Below are 18,527 nucleotides of genomic sequence, written 5' to 3'. Positions count from 1 at the left end.
CGAGCCCCGGCGCTGCCCTCCTGCACGCCCGCCTTCCTTCCCCCGGGCTCCCGGCTTGTTTTCATTGACCCCGACGTCGCTTTCACTTCCTGGATGAAAGGGGCCGGCTCGGCCCGCGAAACCCCTCCCCGGCGGCGGGGCTGCGGGACGGCCGCGTGCCCGAGGCTGCGCCGCGCGCCCTCGTGGGGCGGCTCCGCGGTCCCCAGCTCCCAGGCTGCCTGGCATCCGGAACTGTCTTGTCCCCAGCAGATGAACTCTGTAGGCATCCTGCCTCCTTCGCGTCTTTTTCGATAAAATCAAGGGTTGCCCATTTCTTGGCGCTTCCGTTGCTCACACTCTTGAGAAAGTAGGAAGTTATCTCCTAGGAAAAGCTGGAGCAGTGGCAAGGCCCTGTAATCCTGGCACTTTAGAGGCTGAGGCAGGAAGGACAAAAGGCCAGCCTGAGCTACATCCATTTTTTTAAAGAAAGGGATACTAAAAGTAGTATGCAGGTCCTCCAACAAGGTCTTATGGAACTAGGGTTGGCGAGGTGACCTCCTAAGTAAAGCACTTACCTTCGGAAGCTTGACCAGGAGTACTGTCCTGGGAATCTCATAGTGGAAGGAGAGAACCTCCTCTACACATGATCTCTCTCTCTCTCTCTCTCTCTCTCTCTCTCTCTCTCTCTCTCTCTCTCTCTCTCTCTCTCTCTGTGTCTCACTTTTTTCTTTTAATTTTTTTCAGTGTCATACTTCGTGATGTATGCCTTTAAATCCAGCATTCAGGAAGCAGAGGCAGGCAGATCTCTGTGAGTTCTGTTAGCTCCAGGCCAGCCTTGTCTACACAGTGAATTCCAGGGCTACATAGTGAAACCCTCTCTGCCCCCACCCCCCACCCCCCCACACACACACAAAGGAAGGAAAGAAAAGGTTAAGACGGAAAAAGTTAAGAAGGAACCGTGCATTCTATTTTTGTTTTGTTTTTAAATAAAAGGGTTTCTTTTAGGTTTTTTTTTAAAAATCTCACTTGGAAGAGTTTTTACACACTTGACAATTTTTAGATTTAGAAAGTTTTGCAAATTGCAATTAATTTACATAAAGCAGAATCAGTATTGAGGTAGTGAAATCCTTGTCTTTCCAGGAAGGCTGACTGAATAAGGTAATCTGGATATCCACTTGGTGAATTGACGAGTAGATTAATAGTCAACAAATCACATATAGTTCAATAATGATAGTTCAACTGTGCCGGGCATCTGGCACTTATTATAAAATTTGAGTTTTGTGCTGTTTGAAAGGTTTTTCATATTAAAAGGAGAAGGGGATGTATCAAGAGACTTAACTAATCTCTGGTGTATATTAGCCAGCCGTGAGGAGATTGGAACAAAACGTTCAATAGTCAGACTTCCTGTCTGATGTGAATAAATTCTCATGGGCGGAGGGGGGGAGGGGGAGCTTTTCTCTGTTAAAGGCTTTCACCTCAAGGGCGACCTCAAGAGGTAGGGGATAGAAACACAAGCTATCTTTTGCAATGTCAGGCATGGGCTGCTGGAGCCCCAGAGACACACCGCTGTGTTCTGGGAGCGTCCTGGCTGCATGTGATAGACACAACCTTTTATATAGTACCCCGACCCCCATCTCCCCCCCCCCAAAAAAAACACCTTCACGGACTTCCTCAAATATCCAGAGAAGATCAGCCAACCTATCTTGTCAAGAACCTATTCTTCCAAAAATGTCTGCATCCACTATGCCTGTCAAGTCCCTAGGGGCCTTAGAAGCCTTCTGTGTCTAGAAAGAAAAGCCATATTACGACTAGAACATCCCACCGTGTCCTGTTTGCATTTTGTATCAATTTCTTGGCGCAACATTTTAATATTTTTAAGATACTGTATTAGGGACCTACAGCTATGTATTCTTTTTCTATGGCCAAATAGTTCGGTGTATCATTTAGAAATTTAAAGCCAAGCCATTCAAGCAATCCGTTAGCTGAGGCAGTGTTAGGGAGGCAAGACCAGGGCATCAAGTGGAGGCCATAGAATTTTGCGCCATCTCCTAAATGCCTAGAAATGGCCACCGTAATGCCAGTTTTATTTCAGGAAACCCAAGTCTGACTACTGCAGGAGGAAGAAACCTGCCGGCTTAGCGAGAAGAGACTGGGTGTGCTGTTCTATTCTAGCCCGAGTACAACCAACGGGGACACCCAGCGCTCAGGACAAACTCCAAACCGGCAGCGATTTGCTGGTGCGAGAGTGGGCAGGACCTCGCGTAGCCCCGCCTTGGACCTTTGTGACGTAGGACAATGCCTGCCACGCGTCCCAGTTCAGTCCGGTCAGCCTGCTGACACACTGAGGGGCCTACACTGGGCCTGAGAGTGCTGCTTTGGGAAACATGAATATCCTATTCAGACTAGCAGTTTTCCTTAGCCTCTGGGGTTGTTCCGGTGCTCAGGAACAAACAAAAGAAGAAACCACTGAGGAAGTGAAAATAGAAGTTTTGCATCGTCCAGAAAACTGCTCCAAAACAAGCAGGAAAGGAGACCTGCTAAATGCCCATTACGATGGCTACTTGGCTAAAGATGGCTCCAAATTCTACTGCAGGTAGGAGATGCTCCATGCAGTTCAAGTTCAGTCGATACACCAGATCTTACCCATCACCAACACCAGCTGCAGCCAGAGCCTATCTGATTGTTTTAGTTTAAGGGTTTTGGTGTTGTTTTTTTAACAGTAAAGTAAGCCAGCATGCCAATTTAGATTAGAAGATAGTCCCTTAAAAAAAAAAAAACCTGAAAGTTTTTAATTATTTAAAATGTTAGCGCAGTAAGTTGACTGAAGACCCCATCAAGCTGAGTGTTGGCCACCACCACTGTCCTTGGGACCCTGAAAACTAAATCTAGAGGCTGCTTGAAAAGATATTCACACTTTCTCTTTACCCGGAACTGAAGTCTGATCCACATTTTCTCCCGGACTTTGTGGGTAATTTTCTAATAGAGCCCCTGGTTATCACATCCATTCTGCTCTAATCCCTACTCCGGTCTGACTGAATGCTCTCTCTTTAGCTGCAGTGTTACCCACCAAAGACACACCTGTCTTTCCAACTTAGAAGAAAATTTATTCTTCCTATGTAGACGAGAAATTTGACAGGATGCTATTTTTCAGTTATTCTTGAAATTTGGGGCTCAGCCTACCCCTTTGGTTTGGGGGACAAACCCAGAGAAGTTAAATGTGTCATTTTGTTCAAGCCATGCAGCTAGTTAGAGGCAGGAGACCCATTTTAAAAAGTGAACCGTTGGGTAGTTTTTGTAAGGATGGCAAAAATCAGAAATCTGAATGACTTCCAGTCATACGCTCTGCCAATTTATGGGGATATTTGAGCCAAACACTTTACAAAGGACAGAGTTCTGAAGAGTGCAGTATGGGAAAAGAGATTCCAGTTTTAAATAACAAAATGCCTAAGCTGTATTTAAAAGTTTCTTTCATGAGATAAGCTTATTTACGCACTAAGTCTGGTTTCTTATAGCCGGACACAAGATGAAGGCCACCCTAAATGGTTTGTTCTTGGTGTTGGACATGTCATAAAGGGGCTGGACATTGCTATGATGAACATGTGCCCTGGAGAAAAGAGAAAGGTGATTATACCTCCTTCATTTGCATATGGGAAAGAAGGCTATGGTAAGATTTTTTTAAATATATCTTTTAGTAGTTTTTTTTAAAGAAGTCATTCATAAAATTCAAAACAAATCTGCATATGCTTAAAAAAATGGAAGTAAGCCTGAAAGAGATATTTGTATATTCATGTTCACAGTAGCAGCACAATCCACAAGAAGCAGGAGCTGGAAGAAACCCAGAGTCCAGAGATCGGAGAGCAAATAAAACAATGGGCTCACTGGTGTGTAGAGCTCTTGGCAACTCCACCTGTTAGAAATAGCTAATATGTAAATAGCACTCAGGTTCCTACGGTGTGATTGTGGCATTATCCCCATATCTTGTAGAGAAAAACCATCCTCGAAGGTGTTGGCTGAGTCTTTAAGAGGTGATCCCCCTTGCCTATACTTTTTAGCAAGAGAAGGCCACTGCCCCACGTCAGATCGAGGGAAGCTGAGATGTGACATGAAAAAGAAATGACTCCAGATATCTACAGCTTCATGTTCAATGATTCTGCCAATCACTTGCTCCCATCAAAATAGCTCCTAGCACTGGGAGGAAGTCAGCATAGGCAAAGGCCTGACTTTAATCCAGCACTGCACTATCAAAGAAACAGAAAAGACAGCTTCCCATGGCATCATTTGTATATCCTGTGTGTGTGTGTGTGTGCGTGTGTGTGTGTGTGTTTATGTGTGTATAGGTACCCTGATATCCTCTGTGTGTGTGTGTGTTTATGTGTGTATAGGTACCCTGATATCCTCTGTGTGTGTATATATGTGTGTATAAGACCCTGATATCGTGTGTGTGTGTGTGTGTGTGTGTGTGTGTGTATATAGGACCCTGATATCATATACATACATGCATACATACATGCATACATACATACATCCTCTGGTGTGTATATATATATATATATATATACACACATATCTGGTATCATCTGTGTGTGTGTGTGTGTGTGTGTGTGTGTGTGTGTGTGTGTGTATAGGACCCTGATATCATATACATACATACATCCTGTATATATATCCCTGATATCCTCTCTGTGTGTGTGTGTGTGTGTGTGTGTGTGTGTGTCTGTGACTACCCAAGCTGCCTAAACTGTCAACAACTCCACCCTTGCTGCAGGGAGATAGACAGCTCTTAATAACTTCGAGGAGTCTCCAATAAACATCAAAACAATTCATTTCACTAGCACCTTTATTTTACTTGTAAGAAAACTGAGGCCTAAAGTATGCACACAGGACTGCAGTTGCTTTCCTGTTGCTTTGCCATTACTACAGCAGCTTAGATTCCATGATCTTAGAAGTTGTAGTGCACACCATAGCTATTTAGCAAAATCTTGGTTGTGCATGCTTTTTTAAAAAATGCATGATTTTTATTGAGAGTTTCATATATACACACAGTGTATATTGATCAGATTCACAAACTCCTCCCCCTAATTCCTCTCAGATTCACTCTCCACCTCTCTACCCCTCCTAAGGTTGTGTCGCACGCGCGCGCGCACACACACACACATATATCACCTACCAGTCAATTTGTGTTGTCCATACACTCATGGGTGTGGAGCCATCCATTGGAGTGTGGTCAACCTACCAGAGACCAAAGCCCTAAAACTAACCCTACCTCCTCTCAGCTGTCGAAAGCTCCTCAGCTAGGGGTAAGGGCAGGGATGCTAGCATGTTGACTGGCTTGTTCTTTACAGGTCTGGATAGGCTCAATGTAAGTTGTCATTACAATGTAACATTAGTTTAACTTCATTTTAGGTGATGCTTGAAGAAGCTTTCCTCTGGTGAAATGTCCTTGGCTCATGTCCCAGAACACCCCTGCATGTCTTACAGTGCATGTGACTTTCTAGCTTTGATTAACCGTCTCTGTGGTATGTATATACTCTTTACATTAACCCCGCCTCTCCGATCTACCTCTACAAATGTAGGTAATTCCAATGCAGTGTGCATCTATCTCCTCGTTATGCTTCAATCTTTTTTCATTTTGTAGGAAAAAAACTAATTAGCAACATTTTCTGTGTGTGTAATAGAATTGTTTGGTACTCCCTTTGCATCTGTGGTCTTTTTTTCTGGGGGTGGGGGGGTGTCAAGTTTGGGCTTCAGGGTAGCTCAATGGTGTATGTGCCCACTTGCCTGCCAGACCCTGCTTCCATCACTAGCACCAAAATAACAAAAGGAATTTGTGTTTTGAGTCTGTCTTGATTATGGTCAAAGTTAGTTTTCTGTCCTTCAAAGCCAGGTAATCTATAGGGCATTAGATCAGGACTTTGGCAACAGGCACATGATGGTGAGTAGATTTTGCTGTGTTCTGATTTTGGAAATTGCAATGCACTGCTTCAGGCTGTAACTTCTACCCTTTCCTTTATGGACTATGTAAGTATTTTAGCAAGAATCATCTACTTGACTATTAAGGAAACTGCTGTTTCTTTTGATGGACAAACTTAGCTACTCTCCAAGAGTGTCAGTCATTTGTCAGATAGCTTGTCCTAGATCACATGGCCATAAGACCCTGGAAACATAGTCAGCTGATCACTGCCTCATGGCAACCCCATGAATACTCATCTGAAAAAGCCCCTGTCTAAAGTCTGACTAAATCCACCAGTGGCATCAGCTAACAGGTGAACCGTATTAAAACTATTCAACTTCATATTTAAAATTTTTTATGATAATTATAAATGTCTTTGTAAAATTGCTTCTGGATTTTTGCATTTATCTCTTCAATGTCTCTAAAGAATTTTAAGAATTAATATTTTTTACTTACGCTTCTGGGTGACTTATAAAATTATTTTCCCAGACATTATACTTTGAAATCTCTTCTTCCCCCTCCTCCTCCTCCTCCTCTTCCTCCTCCTCCTCCTCCTTCTTCGATTTATTTATTTTATTTATATGAGTACACTGCAGCTGTCTTCAGACACACTAGAAGAGAGCATCGGATCCCATTACAGATGGCTGTGAGCCACCATGTGGTTGCTGGGAACTGAACTCGGGACCTCTGGAAGAGCAGTTGGTGCTCTTAACTACTGAGCCATCTCTCTAGCCCTTTCTTTTTCTTCTTAATTACACTTATTTATTTATGTGGGGTGCAGCATGTGCCTTAGCAGGTATGTGGAGGGTCCGCTTCTCCCACTGTGTGGGTCCCAGGGAGTGAAACTCAGATCAGGCTTGGCAGCAGTTGCCGCTGAGTTCTGACCCGCCCAGCTTTGGAAATTCTCTGCTCGTACATTTCTTCTCTATACTGCATCTCTGCTACATGATGATCAGGATATACTTATAAAATCTCGGTTTATTCTAACTTAATCAGGAAACTTAATCTGGTCCAGAAGGGCCTTTGAATTGACTTAGTTTAAAAGACAGTGGGGGAAAAAAGTTCCAAAATGTTTTTATAAAATGTGGGGGAAGAGGATAAATTGAACTTCCGTGGTTTTCTTTGATGTCAAAAAGTTTTAGTTTTGAAAGCAGTTCTTCTAAGGTCTATGACCCTGATATTAATGCGGCCACAGAGCAAATACCTGAAGGCTAATTTCATATAAGTCAAACTGTTACAATTTAAACCCTTAGCAGAAGGCAAGATTCCACCCAATGCAACTCTGATGTTTGAGATTGAACTTTATGCCGTGACCAAAGGACCACGAAGCATTGAAACATTTAAGGAAATTGACACGGATAATGACCGGCAACTCTCCAAAGCTGAGGTAATTCAAACTTCCTGTGTGCAGTTTGATTTTTTTTTATTATAACTCAAATTGTGTTGAAGACATTTATTATTTTTTGCTAGTATTGGGATTTGTGTTGAGATACCTTTTAGTTTGTCTCTAGTATTGGCTCTGATTGCTTTAATAGAGAGAGCGGTTTGCTGGAAACTCTAAAATCTGAGGGAAAAAAAGTCCTTTCCCATTTCTCTGTATATAGGAAGGTCATTAAAGCCATACTGTTACTTTATAAGGCAGGCCTGTAGCTTCAGTTACTCTCAAACTTGTCATAAGAACTAACACCTGAAGGACAGCCTGGGCTACAGAGAGTGCTTGCCTGACTGTCTGAGGCTCTGGGTTCAGTTACCAGTCACCTCAATGAGTCAATCAGAAAAATCCCAAGCTACCTATGGCTCTTCCAACATGGACACCAGAGGGGACAGACCTCTTTCCAATAGTACTATATAAACATGTCACAGGGCAAATAGCGCTGTCACCTCTGGACTGGGACATAAAGGAGATTAGGAGCAAGGATCTGACCTGGATGGGTAAGAAGTTGGCAAGCGTGAGCTATGGGTTCATCCCCATCTCCTCTAGATCAACATTGCAATGTTGGTGCGAGTTCTTCACACTTCCTTAGTCCCAGGTACCATTTTAAGTACATAAAGTCCATGAATCTGTCTAATCTCCAGGACAGTTCATCATCACCACCTTGTAGATAGGGAGAAAGCTTTCAGGAGCCATGTAGCTGCAGTTACAAAACCAGCATGGCACCCCAGGCTGTCTCGCTGTGTCTCTGAGCCTTGGCCACTCCATGCTTTTTTGAGAATTACCATCTTGGATGTTTCTGGGAAGCCTAATGCCTCACCTAGTTCTACAGTCTATGCTCAACTCTCTGCTCCCTCCTTTGTTTAGAGGTGGCTTAAACATGTATTAACTACCACCTAAGTAGGCAATACAAGGTAGGTAGTCCCCTGATTTCAAATATAATGTCAGTCCTTTTTCTATTGCAGGGACTGTGGGGTTGAGATAAGGCTTCACTTTAGCCCCAAGCTGCCCTGGAACTCATGATGTTGTATAGGCTGGTCTTGAACTTGTAGAAATCCTCTTTCTTCTCCCAAGTATTAGAATTACAGGAATAAACCACCAGCCCTAACTAATGGGTCTTTTCCTTTTTTTCTTTACTATTTTGCCTAGGAATTGGACCTAGAATGCCATGCTACATTGCTTGCATGCTACACAAGCACTGGGCCTCTAAGCTGTATCTCTACTCACCTACCTCTTCTTCATTTCCCTCTCTGACTTTCTTCCCACTCAACTCCAGCTCCAGCTCCAGGAACTTAGTAGGCAGTAGAACTTCCTTTGAGGCTCTCCAGTCAGCCAGCAGGGAGAGAGGCATGTTTGCCCAGCGTCTTACTTTGCTTTCTACTGCTGCAATAAAGACCACAACCAAAAGCAACTTGGGGATAAAGGCCTTATCTGGCTTATATATCCTGGGTCACAATCCACTGAGGGAAGCCAGGACAAGGGAGCTCAAGGTAGGAACTGAAGCAGAGACTATGGTGGAACACTGCTTCCTGGCTTCTTCCCTATCCCTGGCTTAGTCTGCTGCCTTACACAGCCTTGGAGCACCTGCCCAAAGGTAACACCACCCACAGTGAGCACCCTTCCACGTCAATCATTAATTAAGAAAATACCTCCTCAGGCTTGCTACAAGACAATCTGATAGAGACAGCTCCTCAACAAAATTCCCCTTTCCCAGATGACCCAGGACAGCAGGCCTTAGAAGGACCCTTAAAGAGGAGGCTGTTTTCAGTGTTTCTCCTCTGCTGACTCCTCATCACCACCGTCTTTGGAATGAATAACAGCAGTGAAGGGATTCTCATAGCACCCTGGGGGCAGCCTGGGCACACACCATTCCTTAGTTCCTTTAGCCACACCCAGAGGTTCCTTTGAGAATTAGAAAGACCTCTAGACATTACGGCATCTCCAATTCTTTTCTGAAAAAATAAAAGTAGTGGAAATCCAAAGTGTGATCTGTTTAGCTTCTCTTTACCAGGCATCAGGATATTGGCTATGTTATAACCAGATGGGTAAAAATGGTTTTTGCCCGGTTGTAACAGTAGTTGTCTTCTGTTGATGTTGACCCTGTATCAAGTCTTTAGTTCAGATATCACCCTCCTTTTACAGATGCTACTCCTAGTGTTCGGAAAGGCTACATTTTTGTCAAAGACCGTGAAATCAATACGTGTGGAAGCCCAGATTTGAAACATGAACTAACAGAAACTTTCTTGCTTAACGATCAGAAAAATTTAATAGATTGTCTCTTCAGTTTACCTAAGATGGGAGTGGAGTACAGTATTAAATTACAAAATGAAAGTAATGTAGAACCCGTTAGTAGCAAACATTAAAGTCATAGGGCTGGGTAGATGGCTCAGCAATCCCTGCTCTTCCAAAGGACCCGAGCATTTACCAAGCATCTCCTCCAGCATCTGTCCTCATCAGGCAGTTTACAACCCCCTGTAACTCCAGCTCCAAGGGGTCTGATGCCCTCTTCTGGTCCCTTTTGGTACTGCAGGCACACATATATTAAATAATAAAACAAATCTTTATTTAAAAATTAAAGTTATGTTCTTGCCCACCACCTTTTTGGACCTCTACTACACTATATGGACAAAAATAGATATTGTTTAGGAAATTCAGAATGTTTGGGGCTGTTTAAAATGCTTTATACCTGTATAGGTAGACGGGGAAACAATGTATCTCCCTTCATACAGGATCAGTCACCTCTGAGAAGCTGACTCAAGGGATACTGACCATTCTTTATGATGGAATGAGCATGGGATATGCATTACTAAAACGGTTTTCTATTCAACTCCACCTTTCAAAATGTCTCTTGCCGTTAAAATGGCCACATTAAAATTATCCCCAGGCCAGTGTGCTATGCTTTCTTTTCTATAAATCAGCATTTTCATGTGGAGAAACAGCTGGGTTACATAGATAACTGTAACTTGAAATTATGTGGTGTACACATATTAAAAAGTAAAAAGAACATTCGCCATGGTGATATTACCCATGGTCCCAGCCCTAAGGAAGCTGGAGCAGAAGAATTGATCGAGCCTATGAGTTGAGACCAGCCCTGGGAGCACAACGAGAGGCGATATCATCTCAAGACAAGGACATGGAAAAACAAAGAAAAATCATGATCTGTTTGTGACTTAGCTGAACTCATTATATAGATGAAATAGTACCATTTCAACATGAAACCTATATAAAAATTATCAGTGAAGCATACATTTAGTTTCTATCTCTAAAATCATCTGTGTGACTTAACACTTTCAAGAGCACGTCTCAGTTTGCTGTAGCCCCATTTCAAATGCAGAGAAATTGCATGTGACTAATAGTGCAGTGCTTTATTGTTTGCTTAGTGAAACTGTATATGCTGCAAATGCAAGCAGTCCGTGTACTTCAGAGCATCTCACGCCCGTGGTTGGCTTGATTATGCAGTAAATTCATTAGTTCCAGAGACAGAGATGCTAAAGAGAGTTTATTAATAATAGGAATCAATATGAATGTGTTTTTCTTTTCTAATATGAACAATGTGGACTATTAGAAAGTATTTAGTTTCAGGAAAATTAAGTGTGGCTAGTACCACCAATCTATAACCCCAGGGACAGCTAATTTGAATAACCATTCCTCTTCAAAAATTAAAAACAAAACAAAAATCCCAGGCCAGACATGTTGGCACATGCCTATAATACCAGTACTTGGGAGGCAGAAGCAAGCAGATCTCTGTGAGTTTGAGGCCAGCCTGATCTACAGAATGAGTTCCAGGACAGCCAAGCCCTATGTAGAAAGACCCTGTTTCTAAGATATTTCCAAAGTTTGAAATATCTTTTTTAAGATGGTTATGGGTTGGTAAGATTTCACAGTGAATGTAGCTCTTGCTCCAAGCCTGATGATCTGAGTTCAGTCCCTGGTACCCCTACATAGTAGAAAGAGAACCAGTTCCTACAAGTTGTCCTCTGATCTCCATATGTGTACCATGGTCCTTGAGTTCCCCTCCCTCATAAACAATTAGATCAATTATTTAAAATGTTTGAATCACTTACTATGCTTATTCATTACTGTAATCATTTCTTAGAGTGACAAAGACATTACTTGTGGTACTTTTTTATTAACAATGTTGTGTTCTGGCCTCTAGATAGAGCTTTACTTACAGAAGGACTTTGAAAAAGATGCCAAACCCCGTGACAAGTCATATCAAAAGGCAGTTTTGGAAGATATCTTTAAGAAAAATGACCACAATGGAGACGGCTTCATTTCTCCCAAGGAATACAATGTGCACCAACATGACGAGCTATAAATTTATTTACTTCTCTGTTTGTTTGCTTTTAAAAAAAATCACTGTTCCCTATGTTGTAGTTATACCTATTTTCCCTTATGAGGAGATACTTGTTTCTTTCAATAAACTTAGTTTCGGTGTAATAATGTGAAGCTGTTTTGCAAATATGGCTCTTGGGTAGGTGTGATTGTGTTTACTGTAATTTTCTCCTGTGACCATAGATTACACTAATAAGGAATGGGCTGGATCCCAGTGGCTGCATCCCTCCTTCAGGATATAGATGAATACACAGGTTAAGATGCAGAATGGGTGCTTTCCAACCCCACGGCTAACAGCAAGAATAAGTATGCAAAGATCCAAAAGCCCTTATAATGCCCTCTACCTAAAAATACCCAGAGACCAGGAACTTAGGTCTCTTTTATTTATGCATTTCGTGATGTTATAGACAGTAGGATATGAAAAATATCCACATAGAATCTTTCTTTGGAGTTCATGCAGGAAGGTGTCATTTGTGTATACCTGAATCATGAATTTCAACACAGTGTACTCTCTTGGTGCAAGCTTCTGGCCTTGGGAGTTTGGCCAAACCAAAGTTCATCACCTACACACAGTATGCCTCTTCAAGCAGTATTATAAATGTATCATTCATTCCTCTTCTATCTTCCTTCTTGTCTACTATCTAAACTTTTTAAAAACATTTATTTTATTAAGTGTATGAGACACACGCACACGCGCGCGCGCGCACACACACACACACACACACACACACACACACACACACGAATAAAGGTGTCTATGAAGGCCAGAGTCTGTGACTTCCTGGAGCGGGGAGTTAAAGGCCATTGTGAGCTACCCAAAATGGGTGCTGGAATTCAAGCCATAGCCCTTTGCAAGAATCTTACACAGGACTGACTGCCAAACCATCTCTCCAGCTCCCCCAGTGCACATTCCCACCCCACCCCCCCATCCATTACTTTTGTCCATAACTTTAAACTGGTGTCATGGCGTTTCTCAATTTCTGGTTGCCTTTCTCTAGAGATCCCTATATTTCTTCACTCCAACATTCTTATTAATGCAAATGATCCTTACAAACTGGAATGCTTTAAAGAATTAAAAAATGTGAAGCTGTAGTTTCTGCTACAAAAGAGATAACCTTGCTATGACAGTGTTGAATCATGGTCAAAACAGCGGTGTGGTCCAACTTGTTAAGAGTAAGGAAGCAATACTGGACCATATGTTGCTAAAGGAAGGGCACTAGAATCGTAAAATTCTAGATGCTTCATACTAGGTCAGGCAGGATTGCTCTGGCTGAAATACATGAGCCCAGAGCAAACAGCTTTCCTGGTCTGCTCTTTTCTTTGCTTAGTTTGTTTGTTTGTTTGGAGACAGGGCTTCTCTGCGTAACAGCTTTGGCTGTCCTGGAACATGTATGTATGTATGTATGTATGTATGTATGTATGTATATATGTATGTAATGTAATGTATTATTCCACTTCTTTCTTCTTGTATATTATCTATAACTTTTTTTAAAAAAAAAAATGTGTGTGACACACACACACACACACAAATAAAAGTGTCTATAGAGGCCAGAGACTCTGACTTCCTGAAGCTAGAGTTACAGGCCATTGTGAGCTACCCAAAGTAGGTATAACAACATTTATTTATTTATTTATTTAGCCCTGGCTGTCCTGAAACTAACTCTGTAAACCAGACTGGGCTCAAACTCACAGAGATCTCCCTGCCTCTGCCTCTCAAGTGCTGGAATTAAAGGTGTGCGCCACCATATGCATTCACCTTTCCTACCTTTTCTTAACTTTCTAACATTCTCTCATCTCTGAGTCCTCTGCCAGTTATTCCCTCAAACACGGGCATGGAGTGTAAACGTGAATATGTGAGAGCCCTTTCTAGCCCATTATTTCTTCAAAGCATTTGTTTTTATCACAGGGCCTTGCTATACAGCCCAAGCTTGTCTGGGACTCACTATGCAGCCGAGCCTGGTATCAAACTCTCAATACCCCTGCCTCAGCTTCTTGATTACATACTGATTACAGGCATGTACTACTTTAGCCAGCCTATACAAAGTACTTCTAAACTTGTTTTTAAGAATTAAATATGGGGGATGGAGAGATGGCTCAGAGGTTAAGAGCACTGACTGCTCTTCCAGAGGTCCTGAGTTCAATTCCCAGCAGCCACACAGTGGCTCACAACCATCTGTAATGGGATCTGATGCCCTCTTCTGGTATGTCCAATGATAGCGACAGTGTATTATTCATAAAATAAATAATTTTAAAAAAGAGTTAAGTATGCATCAGCTGGAGATGTGGTAGCCCGGTTATAGCATTCACCTAACATGCTTGAAGACCCTCATTCAATCCCAGCACCCTACAATCTGGGAGTGGTAACACAACACCTGTAATCCCAAACTCAGAGGTTGATGCAGGACAGTGAGGCATTCAGCAGTACCCTGAGCTATAGGGAGTTCAAGACCAGCCTGGACTCCATGAATCGAACTCTGAATACTGTTACTCATTTTGAAACTGGAATTTTAAAACATTTCTACAATTATTTTAATAAAAGATAATTAGTTGTCAGTATATGAAAATTTCAGATGTTTTAGTAGATAAAAACATATTTGAATTTTCCGGGCAGTGGGGGCGAGTGCCTTTAATCCCAGCATTTGGGAGACAGAGGCAGGTGGATTTCTGAGTTCGAGGCCAGCCTGGTCTACAGAGTGAGTTCCAGGACAGCCAAGGCTACACAGAGAAACCCTGTCTCAAAAAAACAAAATATTTGAAGGGCTGGAGAGATGGCTCAGCGGTTAAGAGCACTGGCTGCTCTTTCAGAGGTCCTGAGTTCAAGTCCCAGCAACCACATGGTGGCTCACAACCATCTGTAATGGGATCTGATGCCCTCTTCTGGTGTGTCTGAAGACAGCTACAGTGTACTCATATATAAATAAATAAATTTAAAGAACAAACAAACAAAAAAAAAAATTTGAAAAACATACAGTGGTATGTAACCATTACCCACCAAGGTAGGCAAATCCCCTGAGCCCAGGATTTTGAGAACAGATTGGATAATAGCAAGGTCCTACTTCCCCAGCCCCAAACAATTGAGAATAAAACATATTAAATCCACTAAACATTTCCAAAGATAAAGCCCTGTCCTATTTTCCTTAATTTTAAAGTGACAGCACCCATTTTGCAAAGCAAAATTACTAGACAGAATGGTCACCCATTACCACTGTCAGTCACACAGTTTGCAGTGAACAGAACTCCATGCTGAGCTCAGGGTTCTTAATCTGATACCACAATTAAACATTTAGGAATATATTAAATTATTAACACATTTTTTTTCTCCTGGTACCAAACCTAGGGCACTAAAGTAACCACTTGGTGCCTATTTGTCATCTTTAACTGTTAAATTAAAAAGCGATTAAATATAAAATTTCTCTTTAGAACAAATATGAATTATATTGAAAAGGTACTTAAAATGATATGATTCCCAAGTGGTTAGGAAGAAATGGACAGATTTGTGAAAGAGTACTTGCCTTTGAATTTTGTAATTAAGCTTTGTTTTGTATACACAGCTCATAAAACCCACGAGGAAGAAGACAGTAGCAATATCTCCATCACCTCATGGGTGGAAAATGTTACCCAAAGGTCCTCCTGCTTCCCCACCCCCACCCTGGGCCAGTTCACCCGTCCTTAGGCAACCTGGTGGTCCCTGCTCCTGGGATGCTAAGGACCAGCCTTGGCTAGGTCCAGGTTCCTGAGAGATGGGTATTTGGGAGAAAAGCTGCTATAAAAAAAAATCTCGAATCTTCAGACCAAGTCAGAAATTGTTAGAAAAGTTCTAAAAGTAATTCTTGGGTTTTTTGATCAAAATCAGAAAGCCAGAAAACATTCTAAAAGAGCCATGTTCACTCTTCAGACCGTCTTTCTCTGGATAGCTGCTAGAAAACATTTTCTCCAACAGCTATATCAGTTCTCTAAGTAATTTAGAAAACATTCTTGAAGGGCTGTTTTTGCTCTCCAGAGACCTCCAGACGGGCTCAGCTCTGGCTAGAGAAAACTTCAAAGAACTGCTATTGCTTTTGGCTACCTCATGTCCTGCAGACCAAAAGCCCAGTTTTTTATTTACATATCAATTCAGTTATTAATTCCAGGTTCCCTTTAGATTATCCTATGAATTAGCATCTGTTGATCTCAGCCCCTTAATTCTTAGGAGACAGCAAGAACACATTTTCTTTTAACATTGCAAACGAATTCGGAGATCTGCCTGCCTCTGTTAGCCACAGACTAGCTGCGTGGGACCCTACCCTGAACTATCATTTCTACCACACCAGTGTCTGGAATTGCTATGTCCCAGGCTGACCTTGAACTCAGGAATCTGCCTGCCTTTATATCTTTATGACAAGCTGGTTCATTAATGCAGCTGCCTTTGTTCCTTTAGATTCGTGAAGCTCCTCATATAATTCATATTACATCCTTTTTTTTGCATAGTTGAGAAATTATATACTTTTGAGCCCATATTTTTAGAGTTCTTTTCCACAGCCTTAAGGGAAGCTGACGATTCCAGTGTTTACCATTTTGCTGAGACGTTAGCCTCACCTTCACATCCTGAACTCATGCTGTCTTAGATCATCATGGAGTCATCAACGTCAACAGGACATTCCTCGGAGGAACGTGAAAATATGTACTATATTATACAACAATCCTTATGCTCACAGCAGCCACTGATACTGGTGGAGGCCCACACCTGCTGACTCTGTCCCAGGGACAGGAACCATAGCATTTCGTCCTCACCAAAGCCATGCCGAACTCAGCACCTGAAGGACACCACATCGAACTTAGTGTAGACACCCAGTTGGCAGAGTGCACTCCAGCCCAGAAGCCCTGGACTCATGATTCGATCCTCCTGTCTCAGCCTCCCAGTAGCTAAAACTAAAGGCATGCGCCATCATCGCTCCCAGAGCCTCCTGCTAAAAAAAAAAAAACCAAGCAAACCTAAAGAACGTAAGGAAGGCATGTGTAGTACAAAACACCCACAAAGCATATTCCTTCTTCCTTTTATTTCATTCTTTTGTGCCAGATATCAAAGCAAGGGACCGCGTGAAGCCTCACGTACTTCACGCCATCCACAGAACACTGAAAGCACCCGTAAACTGTCTCCCTTTTCAAGTTCCCCATTCCGCAGAGGATGCAGGGCCCTTTAGGAATGTTGTGGTTTAGTAAGTTCACTCGGATGTGAGTCCCCTCCTTGAGGGAAATGTCAGTCATGCTGAGAGGTTTGTCGTAGAAGTCAGAAAAGAGATCATCCAGGTAAAGCTGGGAACGAGAGATGGCGTCCATCACTCTCCTATCTGCAAAGCAGAAACCAGAAATGTGTTAGAAGTCAAAATAACTCTGCACCCTACACTGTTTATAAAGGTGTCAATCCAAACCATCCATCAGGAAACAACTGGATTTTAAACATGTTAACAGATGGTTACTGTGTAGGTAGCCACATATAGTGAGCTCCCAAATTCATTCTCTCTCTCCTCTTTCTCTTCCTCCCTCCCTCCCTCTCTCCCTCCCTCCCTCCCTCCCTCATCTCTCTTCAAGAATTTATTTTTTTATCCACTTTACATTCCGATCACAGTCCTCCCTCCTCTCAGTCCTACCATTACAAATCCCTCCCCCATTATGCCTTCCTCTTCTCCTCAGAGAAGGGGAACGACCCCTTGGGTACCTCCCCACCCTGGGGCATCTAGTCCCTGCAGGACTAAGTACATCCTCTCCCACTGAGGCCCAACCAGGCAGTCCAAGTAGAAATGACTCTGAGATTCCATCTTACACCCATGAGAATGGCTAAGATTAAAAACGCAAGTGACTGCACATGCTGGCGAGGATGTGGAGCACGGGGAGCCGGAGTGCAAACTTGTACAACCGCTCTGGAAATCAATTTGGCAGTTTCTCAAAAACTTGGGAATAGTTCTACCCCAGGACCCAGCTTTACCGATCTTAGGCAGATATCCAAAAGATGCCCGACCATACCATAGGGACACTTGCTCAACTATGTTCATAGCAGCTTCATTCTTAATAGCCAGAAACTGGAAACACCCTGGATACCCCTCAGCTGAAGCATGGGTAAAGAAAACGTAGTCTATCTACACAATGGAATACTATTCAGCTATTAAAAACCAAGACATCACGAAGTTTGCAGACATACTTCTTTCAAAGAGTATATTTCTCAGTCTGTAGAACATGGCAAAGGTTGTCGTTTCTTCCCTTTCAAATCCTCCTTTTGACACTGACGTGACACAAATGTCTACAAACAAATTTGAGACGATGTTATTATAACAGCTACATCTTATTGAGCATTTCATAGGTGATATGAATTCTCAAGCGTGCAATTCAAAGAGTTTTTATTTAAATAAAGCTGAGCTACACATTTGAGGAAAAGACATTCAAAATTCAGAGATTAAAATCATACAATGACATGTCTCTGTCCATCTGTACACAGCCTGTCTGATACAGGCCTTGTATATGCTTAGGAGCCCTGGTGTGCAGGCTTTTGCATGTTTCCAGAAACAATTTCATAGCATACACAGTTTTTAAAACATCTCTTAAAGATCATTGCATGCCCAGAGGTACCTACTCATCCTGGTTTGGTCCTCCACTGTTGTGCTCCTGGGTCCCCTAAGGATGCTTCTATTATTTTGCTACTAGGAACTAAATAACCTATTTCTTTATCACTGTACATATGTCTCAGTATACCTATAGCGTAACTTTCTGGAAAAGAAAGGCCAAAAAATGTGCTCATGGACACGATTCCATTTTGATGAATGCCATCAAATACTTTTATACTCCTGCCTACAATCAATG

At 42.3% G+C, this 18,527-nt stretch overlaps 2 protein-coding genes across 5 annotated transcripts in view; one reads left to right on the top strand and one right to left on the bottom strand.

Annotated features, from left to right (window-relative positions):
• The first annotated feature begins 2,256 nt into the window (after positions 1–2,256).
• Fkbp7 (FKBP prolyl isomerase 7) lies at positions 2,257–11,804 on the top strand. Of its 4 annotated transcripts, none has more exons than XM_076928941.1 (4): positions 2,257–2,572; positions 3,492–3,643; positions 3,777–3,860; positions 5,383–5,495. In XM_076928941.1, the coding sequence occupies exons 1-3, from the start codon at positions 2,364–2,366 to the stop codon at positions 3,842–3,844; spliced, it is 429 nt and encodes a 142-aa protein (XP_076785056.1). In that variant the 5' UTR covers positions 2,257–2,363; the 3' UTR covers positions 3,845–3,860; positions 5,383–5,495. The 4 variants fall into 4 exon arrangements, 3 of the variants coding, with proteins under 3 accessions (XP_076785056.1, XP_034349556.1, XP_034349555.1); XR_013108660.1 differs by lacking the exon at positions 3,777–3,860 and adding an exon at positions 7,183–7,216 and having other exon boundaries at positions 2,258–2,572; XM_034493665.2 differs by lacking the exons at positions 3,777–3,860; positions 5,383–5,495 and adding exons at positions 7,186–7,316; positions 11,518–11,804 and having other exon boundaries at positions 2,259–2,572.
• Positions 11,805–16,730: 4,926 nt separating this feature from the next.
• The window catches only part of Pjvk (pejvakin), a 10,994-nt gene continuing 9,197 nt past the window's right edge, over positions 16,731–18,527 (bottom strand). The window contains exons 5-6 of the mRNA XM_034495928.2: positions 17,872–17,970; positions 16,731–17,023 (exon numbers count right to left, since the gene is read on the bottom strand). Coding sequence (XP_034351819.1) covers positions 16,731–17,023; positions 17,872–17,970 — 392 coding nt within the window. The remainder of the gene's footprint in view (positions 17,024–17,871; positions 17,971–18,527) is intronic.

This window comes from Arvicanthis niloticus, chromosome 2 (assembly GCF_011762505.2).
Source record: "Arvicanthis niloticus isolate mArvNil1 chromosome 2, mArvNil1.pat.X, whole genome shotgun sequence".
NCBI classification, from domain to species: domain Eukaryota; kingdom Metazoa; phylum Chordata; class Mammalia; order Rodentia; family Muridae; genus Arvicanthis; species Arvicanthis niloticus.
This window is presented reverse-complemented; position numbering and strand designations above follow the sequence as displayed.

Coding starts and splice junctions, on each gene's coding strand:
- Fkbp7 (XM_034493664.2), top strand. CDS start 2,364: ATGAATATCCTATTCAGACTAGCAGTTTTCCTTAGCCTCTGGGGTTGT. Junction 2,573..3,491: donor GGCTCCAAATTCTACTGCAG/GTAGGAGATGCT, acceptor GGTTTCTTATAG/CCGGACACAAGATGAAGGCC. Junction 7,317..11,517: donor GGCAACTCTCCAAAGCTGAG/GTAATTCAAACT, acceptor TCTGGCCTCTAG/ATAGAGCTTTACTTACAGAA.